The sequence below is a fragment of the Sebastes fasciatus genome, chromosome 1, assembly GCF_043250625.1.
Source record: "Sebastes fasciatus isolate fSebFas1 chromosome 1, fSebFas1.pri, whole genome shotgun sequence".
NCBI lineage: Eukaryota > Metazoa > Chordata > Actinopteri > Perciformes > Sebastidae > Sebastes > Sebastes fasciatus.
In genome coordinates, this window is record NC_133795.1 from 11,129,743 (window position 1) to 11,145,276 (window position 15,534).

Consider the following 15,534-nt stretch of genomic DNA (forward strand, 5'->3'; position numbering starts at 1 on the left):
CTTTTTCAATGGTGTTCCTCAAGGTCTTGGCGTCTTAATGTGGTATTATGGAGGGATTATTGATCATTTTTTATCAATTCTCCATAGATTAAAAAAAATGGTTAAATTTAGCACCAAATCTGTGTAACAAATGGTATCAACCCCAAAATTGCTGCAACAACTTATGAGACATAGTAGAGCATGGGGATGACCATCATATACTTCCATCATAATGCTCTAAGCCCTTATACAATTTATTCTTATGAATGAATTCATGATTATTTCTGATTTATGACAAGAACAACTTGACACACAGTGCTGAGCTGCATCTCAAATTAATCTTCAGGCTCTCAGCTTTCAGATGATGTACACCACTTCTATGTGACATCTACTGCTGACCTGCTATCCCCCCCTAACGACCTCCTGTACTCCCCTCTAAAAAAGACACAAAAACAGGTCTATTTTGGGTCTCAGAGAGTTAAAACAACAACAAACAAAGATTATTGTGTGCAAGTTCAGCAAAACAAAAATGCTCGCAAGCAGAAAAAAGTCAAACTTGATTCCTTTTAATACATTCATTAAAAAAATGACATCAAATATGCACTCTTGCCAAAATTAGTGCAATGTTCGGTTACAATAACTCGAAGCAGACAACACACGCTGGGTCAAAAAGAGCCAAAAGCAAAGCAACATTCAGTCCGAGATATACAGAGTCTCTGAGATTCGTCATGAAGCAAGACAGAAATAGCCTCAGAGGTTGGCCTGGCCCAGATGCTGAGTGAGAACTGCTATAAATAGGTAGTGTTGTTATGATGAAATCAAACCACTGAGGTCAACCTGTAAGCCACACAGACGCCGTTAAACAAAAATAAAATAACAAATGACAAAATTGCACCATAAAAATGTGGACGTTTCCTTTTCGTTATTTCACAATAAAATACTTTTTGTTGTTGTTATTATTGCAGCTTCTAAGCTCATCAGAATCCGCCTCAACAACTTTTTTGAAAAGCTAACAAAGGAAGTAATTTTCATGTCAAAATTAGCTGGACCATGTTCCCAATTTTAGTCACATGCTGCCTTATGCAGAGTTTGATGCGACAATCAATATCAGTCGCATCTGTGATATAAAATGATGCACTTCAAAAATGTTTTCAGAAGTTTGAAGTCACATAATGGAAAATTTAGTTTTGTGGCATTTATGGTACATTCACTCTGTTGACCATGTGATTGTACATGAAGGGTTAACTCCCCTCTTAAAGGGTTAAATTAACAATAATCTTACATAATAAAAGTACAATATAGCAATGTAAAATATTCAATGTATAGCATAACAACAAATCACATATAGTACGTGGCAGTAATTATTAACAAATGGCACTTAGAGATGTCACTGCGGTTACAAAATATTCACATTAACAAAACACAAGGTGAAAAAATGCACTGTACCATTTAAGATGATAAAAGGCATCTATAAACACTCCATACCAAGTCGGTGTAAAGTAACCAGACCATTATCACTTAGGTTATTGCGTTCAATGCATTATACATCATAGTATGACGAGCTGTTTAGCTGCATTCAGAGTCAGCAAAGCACAATAAAGACAAAGACACAACCAGACACTTCAAAACCAGCCAGAAAAAAAGCTGTTACCTGAGGAAGAGCATAAAATATTTAGTGCCTAATAAAAGGCATCTTCTTCTGGGCTAAGAGTAGTTACATGACACTGCGCTCCACAAATTAGAGCACATGCAGTTTGTAATGATTATACTTCAAGCATTCATCCTGATAAGTGAAGCATAAAACCTGACTTCCTGAAAAGTATCTCGGCGTAGAGTAGAAGAGTCATTAGTGTCAAAGGAAAGTAGGATATCTCAGTCAAGCTGAATTTTTTTATCAATAAAGAAGGTTTTATGTCGCCTACTAGCTGCTTAATGGCGATAACGACACCCCTACAGTTGTCCTCCCACGATACGGTCGGTTTGGCTTAAATTTAACTTCCAACTTTATGGCATACAACGACAACTAGGCCTTACTTAATTCACAGTTTGCATATTCCCTTTTTGACAAATGTTTCATATACGTAAGTGACTTTAAAGTGAGACTACGTAACTTGTATATGTGCTGAGGTTTTGCTGCTGCAGCCTTACTTCGTCTGGTATGATCAAAGACTGTAAATATAGATGGACGACGCGTCTCCACTTCCTCCCACTGAACAAAAGGGAAGCCAAAATATCCCAGATAAGGGAGCTGCCTTCTTGAGATTTTGACGTTATTTGGAGCCAGAGACTACACAGTAGTGATCGGGGGGGCTGGAGCCACGGTATCGAGGTCCCGCCCACACACCCGCCCGAGCCAATCACGAGCCGAGCACGGCTGTGGCAAGTTAGCGTGAGCTACCTAGCTTCTACGTTAGCACCACGGTAGCTGTTTGGCTAGAAAGACACAACAACTAACCATAATATCTCTATAACTACATTTATGATCAAATTGGCACAGACTTGTGATGGTTATGGAAAGTTAAAATTACATTACCCTCTTATACTATTCCCAAGCCTCCAGCTCCGTGACTACTGTGAGCAGCTGTCAATTACAGATGTCAATCATGACGTCTCACCTCCTTTTTATAGCATCAAATAAGTAATTGAAACCAAACTCATCACAAAGATTAACACTTGAATATACACCGGCATGATAAGAACTATCTAAAATTACAGAAACCATCTTTGGTAAAAAATTATTTGACTTTTTAGTTTGGCCTATGTCCCATCCGCTAACATGGAGGGGCGGATTTATGACCTATACTGCAGCCAGCCACCAGGGGGCGATCAATACGTTTGGGCTTCACTTTTGGGGAGCTGTCACGTCGTCCATCTTTATATACAGTCTATGGGTATTACAAGTAGCTTATGGTGTCTAATGTTAGCCAACTTTAATCAGATATTGCTGTGTAACTGACATCATTGAGTCAGTTTGTCGACTTGTATGACTCTTTTCTACTTGTGCTACTGTTATATTACATTTATCATTAGCCCATAATTGCCACTATGGCTACAGTGGCTGCCAGTCAGCAAAGGTTACACAGTCTCTCTTTAAAAGGACACTACCTAGCTATCTTACCATTAAACCACAAAAAATGCAAAAAAACAAAAAAGATGATGCATTCATTCGTTTAAATGACATTAAAAATTAAGACGAGGTTTTGAGCATTTTTGAGTGAAACAGTTTCACATTTGTGATGTAATGTAGTGTTATAATTTAAAAAATAGTCTTCATATGTTGTTGCAGAAAAGCTTTCCCAAAAACAAACAACATTTTCATACAAGCATAAAAGCCAAGCATAAAAAGCTAAATTCGTGAAGCTTGTCTTACAAGCAAATTGCAGCAAAGTCTTATCAAGTCTGTTCAGCGTTACATTCCTCTCTTGCTACACCCAAACAAAGTAAGCAATTTCATCCAGATCAACAGGATAGTCTGTGAGATGCAGCGGCTCCTTGATATCAAATCTCTCCCCCTTGTAGCTTCTCCAGCGGCCGGCAGGGAGGTAGATGTCACGCTCTTGCTTTCCAGGCTCTAAAACTGGGGCTACCATGAGGTCATCTCCAATCAGGAACTGGGAGTCGATTTTATAGGCGGTCTCATCACCAGTGGCGATCCACCACAGGGGCCGTATGATTGGGTCCCCGGTGTCCAGCACCTCGCCAGCCAGCTCCAGGACCCGTGGCGCCACAATACTCTCGTGGAGGTCTGTGTATTTCCGAGCAATTTCTACCACCTCGTTGTCGTATTCCCACGGTGGAATAGAAAACTGCATGGAGGGCATGAAGGCCGACAGCTCCAGCCAGCGGATGTAGAGTTCTCGATCGGGTAACACGCGATTTCCATCTGTTCGGTTCAGATATGCATTCCCTCCGATCATGTCTGGCAGAATGAACTGATAGCCGAGGATGCTGATGGTGAGCACTGTGGGGATAAGAGACTTGAGACCCAACTCGTAGCCCCAAACAGAGTCTCTGTCAATTGGTCTGAAGAAGCAGGAAATGTTCTGGGACTGGTAGCCACTGCGCAGCTCAGCTCTGTCGTTGTAGGGAATGGCCATTTCCGTGTAACGTCTTGTGAAAAAACTTGGGTCTCGAATGGGAGTTCTGGTGCTAAATTTCCACGGTAAGTAGTTAGTCTCCCCTGCGTCAAATTTAAAAGACGTCACCCCATACCTGGAGCGCAGAGAACGCAGCTGGGAGGAAAACCAATCGCGGGCTTCTGGATTTGTGAAGTCCAAAATGCCGCCAATGCCGTTCCACCAGCGCACCAACGCTGGCAGCCGGCCCGTAGGCTCCCGGACAAACAGCCCCCTCTCTACACAAGTGTGGAAGTTTGCTGAGTCATAGTTAACAAAAGGGTGAATCCACAGTGACACCAGAAACCCGTCTGATTTCAGCTTTTGGAACATGGCCGAGGCATTGGGGAACTTTATCGGGTCAAACTCGTATTCTCCGTAGCGGCTGGTGTAGCGGTCGTCTACCTCCAGGTGGCTACAGTTAAACTTATATTTGCGGATGTTGGCCGCATACGCCAAGACTTTCTCTTGGTCAATGTCAGTCTTATGTAGCGCCCAGGTCGACCATATAGGATGGCGAAACATGACTTTGGCAGGCACTTTGTTTGGTTTGTTGAAGTATCTGCGGACCATGTACTTGTGCATTGACGTCACATCCAAGCCCACGCACACTCTGTAGCTGAGTTCAGCACACGGCGCCTCTCCTGGGTCCGGCTTGAAGGGACTGTCGTTGTATCGCGCCTGAAAGGACATGGTCTTCTCTGTGTCGTTCCAGCCGAGGTGGAAAGGCACTGAATTATTTATCTTGATGGCCGTGGCATTGGATGACAGCCAATAACTCTCCAAAATCCCACCAAATTCATTGCGGTTTGAGTAGATGTCACTAGTCACAAAGGGTTTGGGAGGCTGTTGGCCATTAATAGAAATAGGCCAGTGTTGAATTGCTGACACTGCACCACCATACCAGTGTGCCATCGTGTACGTCATGGCATGCTCAACAGGAATGTCAGGAGCCAGTTCCTCCCAACGCACACGGTAGCATTGCACAGTGTCCTTGGGCCGCACTGTCTCAATGAAGAAGTTCAGTTTTCTATCATCAGTGGTGCGGTCACAGCTCAGAATCTCCCCTTCTTTGGAGCACGAGTCCAAATCCAGCGTACCTGACCTGCCAAGATTTAAATATAATCTCATTTACATGCAATCCAACTCAACATACACCTCACATTTCTGTTAAATCACTGAAATGACTGGCATACATTTTTTTATGTATCTTAAATATGCATCATTACGCAAACAAACGTATCCTCATACAACGGTTCGTATGATATCTTACAAAAAGTTATTCCACATTTTTTGAGCGTTTTTCTACGAATGTCCAGCAACATATGACAAATGTCCAACAACCCGTGTCAATTTCCGCTTGTTGCACGCAGTCTTTTCAAAATAAACTTCCGTCTTTACGGGAAACAACTTGGTTAGGTTTAGGCAACAAAACTACTTGGTTCAGAAAAAGATCCTGGTTTGGGTTAAAATAACTACGGAAGTGGTGTAACTTAAGTAAGGAAGTTGCGTGACGAATAAGTCAACGTTGACTTCTGGTTTCACACGGAATAAGAAAAACGCTTTCCTGGGCGAAAGTCTGGTATTTTTTAGGGATGCACCGATACCGGATCGGATCGGATATCGGTCCAATACTGACTCAAATAGCTGGATCGGTTATCGGTGAAAATGGGGCCGATCCATTAAATTCCTGTTTAAATTTTGCCCAATTTGTTGCTGCATTAAAAAAGGTTTACACCTGAATTGTAATTCCTATTAATTTTGAAGATTGTTTTTACCAAGTTGCTGGTGTACAATTTATTATTCACAAAATGATAATTTATGTATTTATTTGTTACATTTTGTTTTACAAAGTTAGGAAAGAGATGTTTAAGTCAAGCCTGATGTTGCCATACACATAAAAGAATGATCCAAGTCACTTCCACACAGTGAGGTATACAGCTTATTAATTAAACACTGGTATCGGATTGGTACTCGGTGTCGGCCGATACCTAAAGCCCAGGTATCGCTATCGGTATCAGGAATGAAAAAGTCTGATCAGTGCATCCCTAGTATTTTTGACCCACCCATTCCCCCCTCCCTATGCAGTGTTTGGCGCTCTTCATACTTTCGGGTTCACGATGATTGATTTTTCTGAAATATATACAAATTACAGTACAGAACAGCCTGCACAAACATAACAAGAAAGACCATTGAAAAATACCAACCTGAAATCCATTCTGAAAACAATAGACCCTCCCTGGTTGCGGATAATGTAGCCATCTTTATTCAGATCCAGGAGCTGAGTCTTAAGCAGCTCAGCTTTGCGTAGAGAGGCGATGTAATAACACCACGCAGTCACTGCTGCAATTACCAGCACCAGGCCGATTACTCCAGCTCCGACTAAGGGTCGAGTGTCCTTGCTGTGTTTCTGCTTGGGGATAACATCTGTAATTGTGCCTCCTGCTCCTCCCGGTACAACTTGGTACATGACTTCAGAGGGCAAATCTGAGTGTTGCTATTCTAAAGAGCATGGAAATGTTTTCCAGGGAACCTCGTTTGCTGCGCTCTGGCCCCGTCGATATGCCTGTTTGCCTGCCTGTCATGAGAGAGAAATAACAAGCTTTGAAAAAGTCAGTGTCTGGGTCTTCATGCAATATTTGCTCTTTTCATAGCAACACTGTTTTTTAAGAAAAAAAAACGTGTTCAAAATAAAACAAAAAGACTGCTTGTACTTGGAGCCTTTGTACAGATCATTCACCTAATATCGCTTTCCAGTTCTGGTTAGTCAAGAAATACTTTACAATCACTTATCTATCAGAGACTGAGATCAGAGAGATTCAGGAAAACAGCCCGGCCAGATCAGCATGAGATGCCAGCCTGTTCCTCAGTCCATCGTGTTTTCTTGTCAGTTCAAAGCCTCCATTACTTTTCTAGCATTGTCTTACATGCTCTGCATTGCCGCACTAAGTGATTCCACAGCACTTAGAGGTATTACGCTGTCAGGATGTAAACTTTAAAGATGTGTCTGAGATTTAACAAAACAAATCTACTGACAATTACCCATAAGAGGATAAAGTGGATGTTCCCAGCGGTAATTCGAACATATGAGTTCAATTGAAAGAGGACTCATTTGTATGTAAGGAAGTGGAGGAGAAGAAAAGGGGATTTTTGGCCTTAAAGCTCTGCCAGTGCTGGGAAGGAGAGGAAAGAATACTAAACTTTGTGCTCCATCAAGCCAGAACAACCACAACTGGAAGAAACCTGGTTCATTCAAGCCAAAAAAACACACATGCGTGTTAGTTTCTATTGCGTTTAGGTGTGACTGTCCCTCCCAGCAGGGATGCAGCAAAAAGTCTTATGGGTAATTAATTAGTTGATGTTAGTTATTGTGGCTTTAGCTAATCAGAATAGATTAGATTAAGGTGCACAGCCGACCGAGGGGAGTTCAGTCCTCTCCAGATTCCCTGTTTGCTGACTAGTCCTAACTGCAATTGACCCTCATGGTCTGAACCTGGCAGCGAGGGTCGATAATAAAAAATGCTTGCTATTAATTAGCAATCTAATTGACTAATTCTGTGTTCAACCACCCTTAGTATGGATTTCTCCCAACAACAGGAGTGATAACATGAGCCCATCATTAATTAACAGAGAACTAACTGTTGGTTCCTCGGAGGCTGCTGGAATTGACCAAGAAAGTCAGGAGAAGATTTACTGTATTTATTTATTCATGTCTTCTTTGTTCTTTTTAATGGAAACGTGCAGGGACGGATGTAAGACCTTAATCGATGACAATCTATGAGTTATGACATTTATCACATCAGGCAGCAGCTTACAATTGTTTTTTTTATTATCAATCAATATTATGATTATTTTCTCAATTAATTGTTTAGCCTGTAAAATTGTAAAAACTGTAAAATATCCACCACAGCTTCGCAGAGCACAAGGGGATGTCTTCAAGTTGTTAGTTTTAATCAACCAAAAGCCCAAAACCCAAAGATATTTAATTTATTAAGACCAGCAAATTAACGCACAATTATTTTCTTTAACGATTAATCTGTCGATTATTTTCTCAATTAAACAGTTAATCTTTTTGTCTATAAAACATCACAAAATAGTGTATTTCCCACAGCTCAATGTGATCTATTTAGATAGCTTGTTTTATTCCACCAACCAAAACCCAAAGATATTCAGTTATGGCGACACAAAGCATCAAATCCTTACATTTGATTATCATTTTCTATCAATTAACTGATAGATTAATCATTGCAGCTTTACAGAAAATATCCACATTTAGAACCAGAGAGGAAGCTGGAGATATTACATTTTTCCTTAAAATTACTTTAACGATTAATCTTTTATCCTTTTTATTATTATTATTTTGCAAATCCAACTGTAATGCAATTAGCTACTGTATATACATACAGTGTATATATAAATAAACAGTCACTATATCCTGATCTGGTTGCTCTGCCTCCTTTTTTTGCACACAATGGCATTCGCAAGATTCCACCGCTCCCGAACAAAAACAACCAATCAGAGCCGAGCAGTCTCTGCAGATGCTGTCAATCACTGCTCGCGAAGCTCAAACTTCTAACTAAACAGTACACTACAAGATGTTTCTGAAAACATTTGAGGCGAGAAATAGGTAGTAACAGGTAGCGACTGACTCTGCGTTAGAGACTCCTTGGCTCTGATTGGTTGTTTTCTGCAGCCGCGGTGGAATCTTTCAAATGCCATTTGGAGCAAGATAAGGAAGCAGAGGAACCTGCTTTTTTCACAGATCATAAGTCTCATGTACTACTGTCAGGATGTAGTGACAGTTTGAGCAATCGTTTTAGCTCTAATTACAATTCTTTCACACAAATAGAGTTTTAAAAGTTTATTTTGTTGTTTTTCATGCATATAGTGACTTTTGTGTACAAAAGTATTTATACCAACAGGTTTTTCTCACTGAAACTGTGTGAAAAGGCAGAAAATGTTCAGACTGGAGCATTTCTTTGTTTATGGTGTGATCAGGGGGGTTCTTATCTGCCACATCAGCTGATTCACTATCTCTTCCGACATGGAGAAAAATAAACAGAGAAGTGCTGATACAGTCGGAAGACAAGTCAGAGAGAGGTTCACTATCTCCAAAAACACACACAGAGTGAGTGAGAGTGTGTGTGGCATGTTGCAGCTGGCTATACTGTAGGCTAGTTATATCAGTCTATGAGTTATACTCTGCTAATAAACTGGAATATTAGCCTATATAAGTAGGCTTAACTTTATTTCTATTGAGAAGGTTCTCATTATATTGAGATACTTGGTCAAAATATTGATAAAGTTTCTCATTATATTGAGATACTTGGTCAAAATATTGATAAAGTTTCTCATTATATTGAGATACTAAGTAAAAATATTGATAAAGTTTCTCATTATATTGAGATACTAACTCAAAATATTGATTAAGTTGCTCATTTTATTGAGATAATAAGTCAAAATATTGGAAAAACTTGCTCATTTTATTGAGATACTATGTCAAATTTTAAGATACTAATTCAAAATATTGATACACTAAATCAACATATTGATAACGTTTCTCATTGTATTGAAATACTAAGTTAAAATATTGATAAAGTTTCTCATTATATTTAAATACTAAGTCAACATTTTGAGATACTAAATCAACACATTGAGAAAGTTTATCATTATATTGAAATATTAAGTCAAAATATTGATACACTAAGTCAAAATTTTGAAAAAGTTTCTCATTAGATTGAGATATTCATTGTACATTTTGCCGTTGACCCAGTGTTAATCTGCACATGACAAATAAAATTGAAACTTGAATCTTAAACTTAAGATACTAAGTCAAAATTTTGAAAAAGTTTATCATTATATTGAGATAATAAGTCAACATATTGAGAGAGGTTCTCATTGTATTGAGATATTAATTGTACATGTTACCATTGACCCAGTGTAAATCTGCACATGACAAATAAAACTGAAACTTGAAATTTAAGATACTAAGTCAAAATATTGATAAAGTTTCTCATTATATTGATAAAGTTTTTCATTATTTTGAGATAGTTTCTCATTAAAATCCCTTACAGTAGTTTGACATGATTTGAGCATGTCAGATTAGCATCAGTCTATGAGTTTTACTAATATAATAATATAATAAACAGGAATATCAGCCTATATATATAAGGAGGCCTACATGGTACAACTTTACAGAGCAACAGTAACAATCTTCTCTTGGGATGTTTCTGAACCAGACTGTTTCATTACTAACTAACTTATTGTGCATATTTCTTACATCAAATAAAAACATGCATACAGTGCATGCAAACATTCGTTTATAAGGTAATAACTGTGCAGAAAAAAAAGTTTTCTTAGCTCATGTATCCTCAACGTGTAGCCCCCATATAGCAGCCCATATTCGGATGCATAGAAAGTTGCTGTGCAAGAAAGTTAACGGAATGGAAATAACCCGGTATATGTGTGAGTAAAGCAGCATGTTATTACCGTTTATGTTTGTCCCGTTTTACTTGCAGCAGTTCATTAGAAGTAGAAGTTTGTTTCCGATCAGCAGCAGCCTCCTCAGCTCAGCAGCTCCAAGCACAACTTGTTTGCAACAGTTCACAGAAAAACACAAGACGCACCAAGGCATGTTGATGCGTATCCGCCTTCTATACGCCCACTGCATCATGGGAAATGTAGTCCAGAGGGTGGGAACAGAGATCTGTTTATTCTCTCATTCAGATTACACTGTTGTTTATATGGAAGCTCATTTCTACCACTGTGATGAAAAAAAATTCCTGTAAGTCATTATAATGAGAAACTACCTCAAAATAATGACTTAGTGTCTCAGTGTTTTGACTTATTAAGTGAAAATACACTAAGTCATGATTTTGAGATATAAGTCAAAATTTTGAGAACTTTTCTCATTATATTGAGATAGTAAGTAAAAAATATTGAGATACTAAGTCAATGTATTGAGATATTAAATATTAAGATACTAACTAAAAATATTAAGATATTAATTTAAAATATTGAGAACGTTTCTCATTATATTGAGATAGTAAGTAAAAATATTGAGATATTAATTCAAAGTATTGAGATATTAATTCAGAATATTAAGATATTAATTCAAAATATTGAGATACTAACTCAAAATATTGAGATACTAATTCAAAATATTGAGATACTAACTCAAAATATTGAGATATGAATTCAAAATATTGAGATACTAATAAAAAATATTGAGATATTAATTCAAAATATTGAGATACTAATTCAAAATATTGAGATATTAATTCAAAATATTGAGATATTAATTCAAAATATTGAGATACTAATTCAAAATATTGAGATATTAATTCTAAATATTGAGATACTAATTCAAAATGTTGAGATATTAATTCAAAATATTGAGATACTAATTCAAAATATTGAGAAGGTTTCTCATAGTTTTTTGAGATGTTAATTCAAAATATTGAGATAATAATTCAGAATATTGAAATACTTAGTCAAAATATTGAGATATTAATTCAAAATATTGACACACTAATTCAAAATATTGAGATAATAATTCAGAATATTGAAATACTTAGTCAAAATATTCAGATATTAAAAAAATATTGAGAATTGTTCTCATTATTTTTTAGATACTAATTCAAAATATCAAGATATTATTTCAAAATATTGAGATATTAATTCAAAATATTGAAATACTATGTCAAAATATTGAAAAAGTTTCTCGTTATATTGAGATACTAAGTTAAAATTTTGAGATAGTTTCTCATTATATTGAGATATTCATTTTACATGTTACCATTGAACCTGTGTTAATCTGCACATGACAAATAAAACTGAAACTTGGAACTTGAACTTGAGACACGAATACGAACACACTGGTTGTATAGCGACACGCAAGTGTGCCAAAAACATGTTTTAAAGAACTGCAATTTGCAAAGGTAGAAAAAAACACATTTCTATTTCTATGGGGACTTGAGGTCTCTCTGTGCTACACAATGTAGTACATTTTGTCTATTATATGATATTATTACTACAAATGACCTATAATAACAACCATCATAAGTATGCAATACCCCTGAGTAAAACCCGCTGTTTTAACCCCCCAAACATGCAATAAAGAAATCCGATATCAAATGAAGAAAATTATCTCTCTAATAGTAGGATAAAATTTTAATGCCACAGACGTACACATTAGGGCCACAGCGCCTCGTTCGATTTGATCACCACAAGCCCCTTATGGGGAAGATCTTTGCTGCTGATTTAGTACTGAATTGTAAAAGTGGCCACGGTGCTGTATGTAGGGAGATAATAGTGGTGAGAGTGCAGCCTACAGTTGCATTATTCATTCTTACACCTTGCCTCGCTGGGTTAATTAGTGGAGAATTAAACAATAGTGAAGCTAACGATCCCCTCAAGGACCTCTGCGGGTCCCCGGTCCCCACCGTGCTCTAATAGTCCTAACGAAGGCACTCAGACACAAACTCGGGGTGTATGATGTAGTGTCCTGCTTGGTAGGGCTTCACCACATGGAAGCAGCTGTAGCACCCGCTGTTGAGAGACCACCAGAGGAAAAATTAGACCTCACTGCTTCTTATTTATGGCACATTTTGTTTATCAAATAAAGTTCAATATGCACCTAAAATCCTGGCTGCTGCCAGAACTTGACCTCCAGTATTGTGTCCGTGGAAAGTAGTGTTGAGGGTTGCTGGTTTGGGGTCTTGTTTGAAGCTGAGCACCTGCGTGTTGCCTGTCAAAAATAATGTCAGAATCACTCAGTTAACGCTCTATAATGCTCATCAGCGTATCCAGTGTTTTCAGGGTTTAAAGCTGCAGTGGGTAGAAATGGAGCAAATATGATTAAAAGAGTTATTTTAATAAAACGATAAATATAATCTGGAAAAAATCATGGGCCTCTATGTCCTTCCGGTGTCCTCCGGTGCTCCTGACGGCATCTGCAAGATTTCACAGACAGGAGGAAAACAACCAATCAGAGCCGAGCTGGAGCCTTGCCGTCCGTCTCTGAGCAGCTGTCAATCACTCGCGAACGCCAATCAAACGGTCAAACTAGGCAGCGATGATCAAATATTAATCAATATTCTATCAAATGTTTTCAGAAACATTTTGTAGTGTACTGTTTAGTTGTAAAATTAGACAGTTTGTGACCCGGCAGCCATGTTGAGAACAGTTGAGGAAATACCAAGTACCGCCCACCAGTCAGAATACAGCCAATAGGAGCGCTCTCTCTGAAATGACCTGTGATTGGCCAAAGTCTCCCGTCACAGGTTAAATTTTTTAAAGCCTGAAAACAGAGCCATGAGGAGGTGCAGAAGTCTAGTTTTCTTTCAGAACACTTGAATTACAATATGCTGAAAGTTTATTATGGAGTTTTTGCCCAGTGATGCCAAAAACGTTCTGCCTACTGCAGGTTTAAAGGCTGCAAGAAGAGGTCAGAGGTCATTCTCTCACCTGAGCTGCTGTGCTGTGAGTGGATGAACAATCCTCTGATAACCCGTTCTAGTAATACAAATAAAATCAGTTAGAATCATTGTGTATTTAGAATCATCTTTGGACCATAGATTAAAGGGATCTCATACTACCTTGCTGGGTTCTTCAAAGCTGCGTGGAGCTTAAATCTAGAGCCAGACGGAGGCTCAGTCAGCTGTAGTTTCTGCAGTCCGTCAGCAGAGGGCAGAGCTGGTACTGTGGATGGGTTGACAGGAGGCATGTGGTTTGGTTTGTTGTCTGGACAAGTCGTAACTGGACTGTGGAATGATATATGTCTGACAGGAGGAAAGAGTGGACGGCCAGTGTCCACAGAGGGCGAGGTCTGTGGTGGTGTGCGGCGTGACCTGTAGTTGGGCTGAAGACTCCAGGGAAACAGAAAATCCTGGAAAGGCAATGAAAAGAAGGACAAGAAGAAGAAGAAGATCAGGGGAACATTGAACATTCCTCTTTACATATACCGTACACAGTAGGGCTGTCATAAAATTAGATCATCACTACACGATTATAGTGGCCAAAAGAATTCCTGATAACGATATTATTGTGATATCTTTTGTAAAGAAAAAAAAAAAGAAAAAAGAAATACATTCATCTTTAACTTTGTTTATTGTGCAATTTTTTGACAAATTAATTACACTCAAAATACGAATGTAGGGAGATAGAGAGAGAGTCTGCAACTATAACTGCATATATAAAATAATTTAAGAGGCGCTGGATTATTTACACAATATTATTATGTGTGTTATTATCATGATATCAGTATTTCATTTTTTAAATATCACGGTTATCGTCAATACCGGTATATCACAACACCCCTAGTACACGGCATCTTATATGTACTTTCTATATATATTTTACTTTCTTTATTCTCGTTGAATAAACCAAAATGATTCCTTTCTCTCAATACTAAATGTAAAAGAGCATTCAGGTTTTAAAATGTCATTTGGATTTTTCCTAAATGTCTTTCCTATTTGTATTATTATCCTTATAATACACTGAATACTTTAAAGTACTTTTTTTTTCTTTGTTTCTTCCCTTTGTGGTAGGGTGACTGTACTCTCTTCTCTGCTCTGCTCTGTTTACTCCATGTGGGGATAAATAAAGAGGCATGGAGGAAGTACTGAATAATAGATGTTATACAGCTTTCACCAGGCACAGGGGGGAAATGTAAACAACCAGCCGCCAATTAATGCTAAATGAAGAACAATAAAGAGAGTGACCCAATTAGGCTTGTTTGACCTTAAATGCACCACAAGAAATGTGTTAAATTGCTTTAGTAACATTATTTGCTAAATTACATTGATTGATACCACTTGCATTTTCTCATTTTCTAAAAAAATTCAACATTTGTCTTTGCACAATCTTATATAATGACTTTATCCCTTTAAACCCATGCAGTCTATTTGGCTGAGCCTCTCTTACCGGCCGGGGCTGGGGGTTGTTCCTGCGGTTGGCAGAGGTGGGTCGAAGTTGTTCTCGTTTCATTGTGCCAGGAGAGGCAAACTGCTCTTTGTACATGGTGAGGTAGAGCTGGGGAGCCATCTTCACTTATTGTCTTACAGTTATTCTCCACTGCTTCTCTCCAGTCTGCCTGAAAGTCATGAACAACCCTCTCCTCCCCTGTCACCTGTTGGCTCCTCCCTTTCCTTCACACTTGTGCATCTGCTGCTTTTTTACTTCCACTTATTTTTCTGCAAAATTGCCTATTACATGTGCTTAAAATGGTTGCTTTGTTGTGCATGCCACCTGTATTGCTGGTATGCATTACTTTTACTGTGTTTAATATATTACAACATAGTATTTGTGCATGCATCAGTAGCTATAAATCCTGCTTGGACACTCATCGACAAATAGATGGTAAAAATGTATTGAGATGAATCTGTATGTTGGAAGCAGAGTCAGGTTGAGAGCATCCTTGCTGAAGCAGAACAACTCT

At 38.3% G+C, this 15,534-nt stretch overlaps 2 protein-coding genes across 2 annotated transcripts; both read right to left on the reverse strand.

The window, feature by feature from the left end:
- Positions 1–529: 529 nt before the first annotated feature.
- On the reverse strand, positions 530–10,721 carry myorg (myogenesis regulating glycosidase). The gene is made up of 3 exons (XM_074628873.1): positions 10,584–10,721; positions 6,302–6,672; positions 530–5,199 (listed from the first exon to the last, which is right to left on the reverse strand). Exons 2-3 carry the CDS (start codon positions 6,562–6,564, stop codon positions 3,405–3,407), a joined length of 2,058 nt encoding a protein of 685 aa, XP_074484974.1. The 5' UTR covers positions 6,565–6,672; positions 10,584–10,721; the 3' UTR covers positions 530–3,404.
- Positions 10,722–12,156: 1,435 nt separating this feature from the next.
- On the reverse strand, positions 12,157–15,190 carry LOC141777128 (uncharacterized). The gene is made up of 5 exons (XM_074651110.1): positions 15,021–15,190; positions 13,694–13,983; positions 13,563–13,610; positions 12,733–12,843; positions 12,157–12,644 (listed from the first exon to the last, which is right to left on the reverse strand). The coding sequence occupies exons 1-5, from the start codon at positions 15,138–15,140 to the stop codon at positions 12,554–12,556; spliced, it is 660 nt and encodes a 219-aa protein (XP_074507211.1). The 5' UTR covers positions 15,141–15,190; the 3' UTR covers positions 12,157–12,553.
- Positions 15,191–15,534: the final 344 nt, after the last annotated feature.

Excerpts from the sequence above, each read along its gene's own strand:
- myorg (XM_074628873.1), bottom strand. The coding sequence starts at position 6,564 with ATGTACCAAGTTGTACCGGGAGGAGCAGGAGGCACAATTACAGATGTT. Across the intron at positions 5,200-6,301 it reads GTTTTCAGAATGGATTTCAG|GTCAGGTACGCTGGATTTGG; the intron begins GTTGGTATTTTT and ends AAATCTTGGCAG.
- LOC141777128 (XM_074651110.1), bottom strand. The coding sequence starts at position 15,140 with ATGGCTCCCCAGCTCTACCTCACCATGTACAAAGAGCAGTTTGCCTCT. Across the intron at positions 13,984-15,020 it reads ACAACCCCCAGCCCCGGCCG|GATTTTCTGTTTCCCTGGAG; the intron begins GTAAGAGAGGCT and ends TTGCCTTTCCAG. Across the intron at positions 13,611-13,693 it reads GCTTTGAAGAACCCAGCAAG|AACGGGTTATCAGAGGATTG; the intron begins GTAGTATGAGAT and ends TTGTATTACTAG.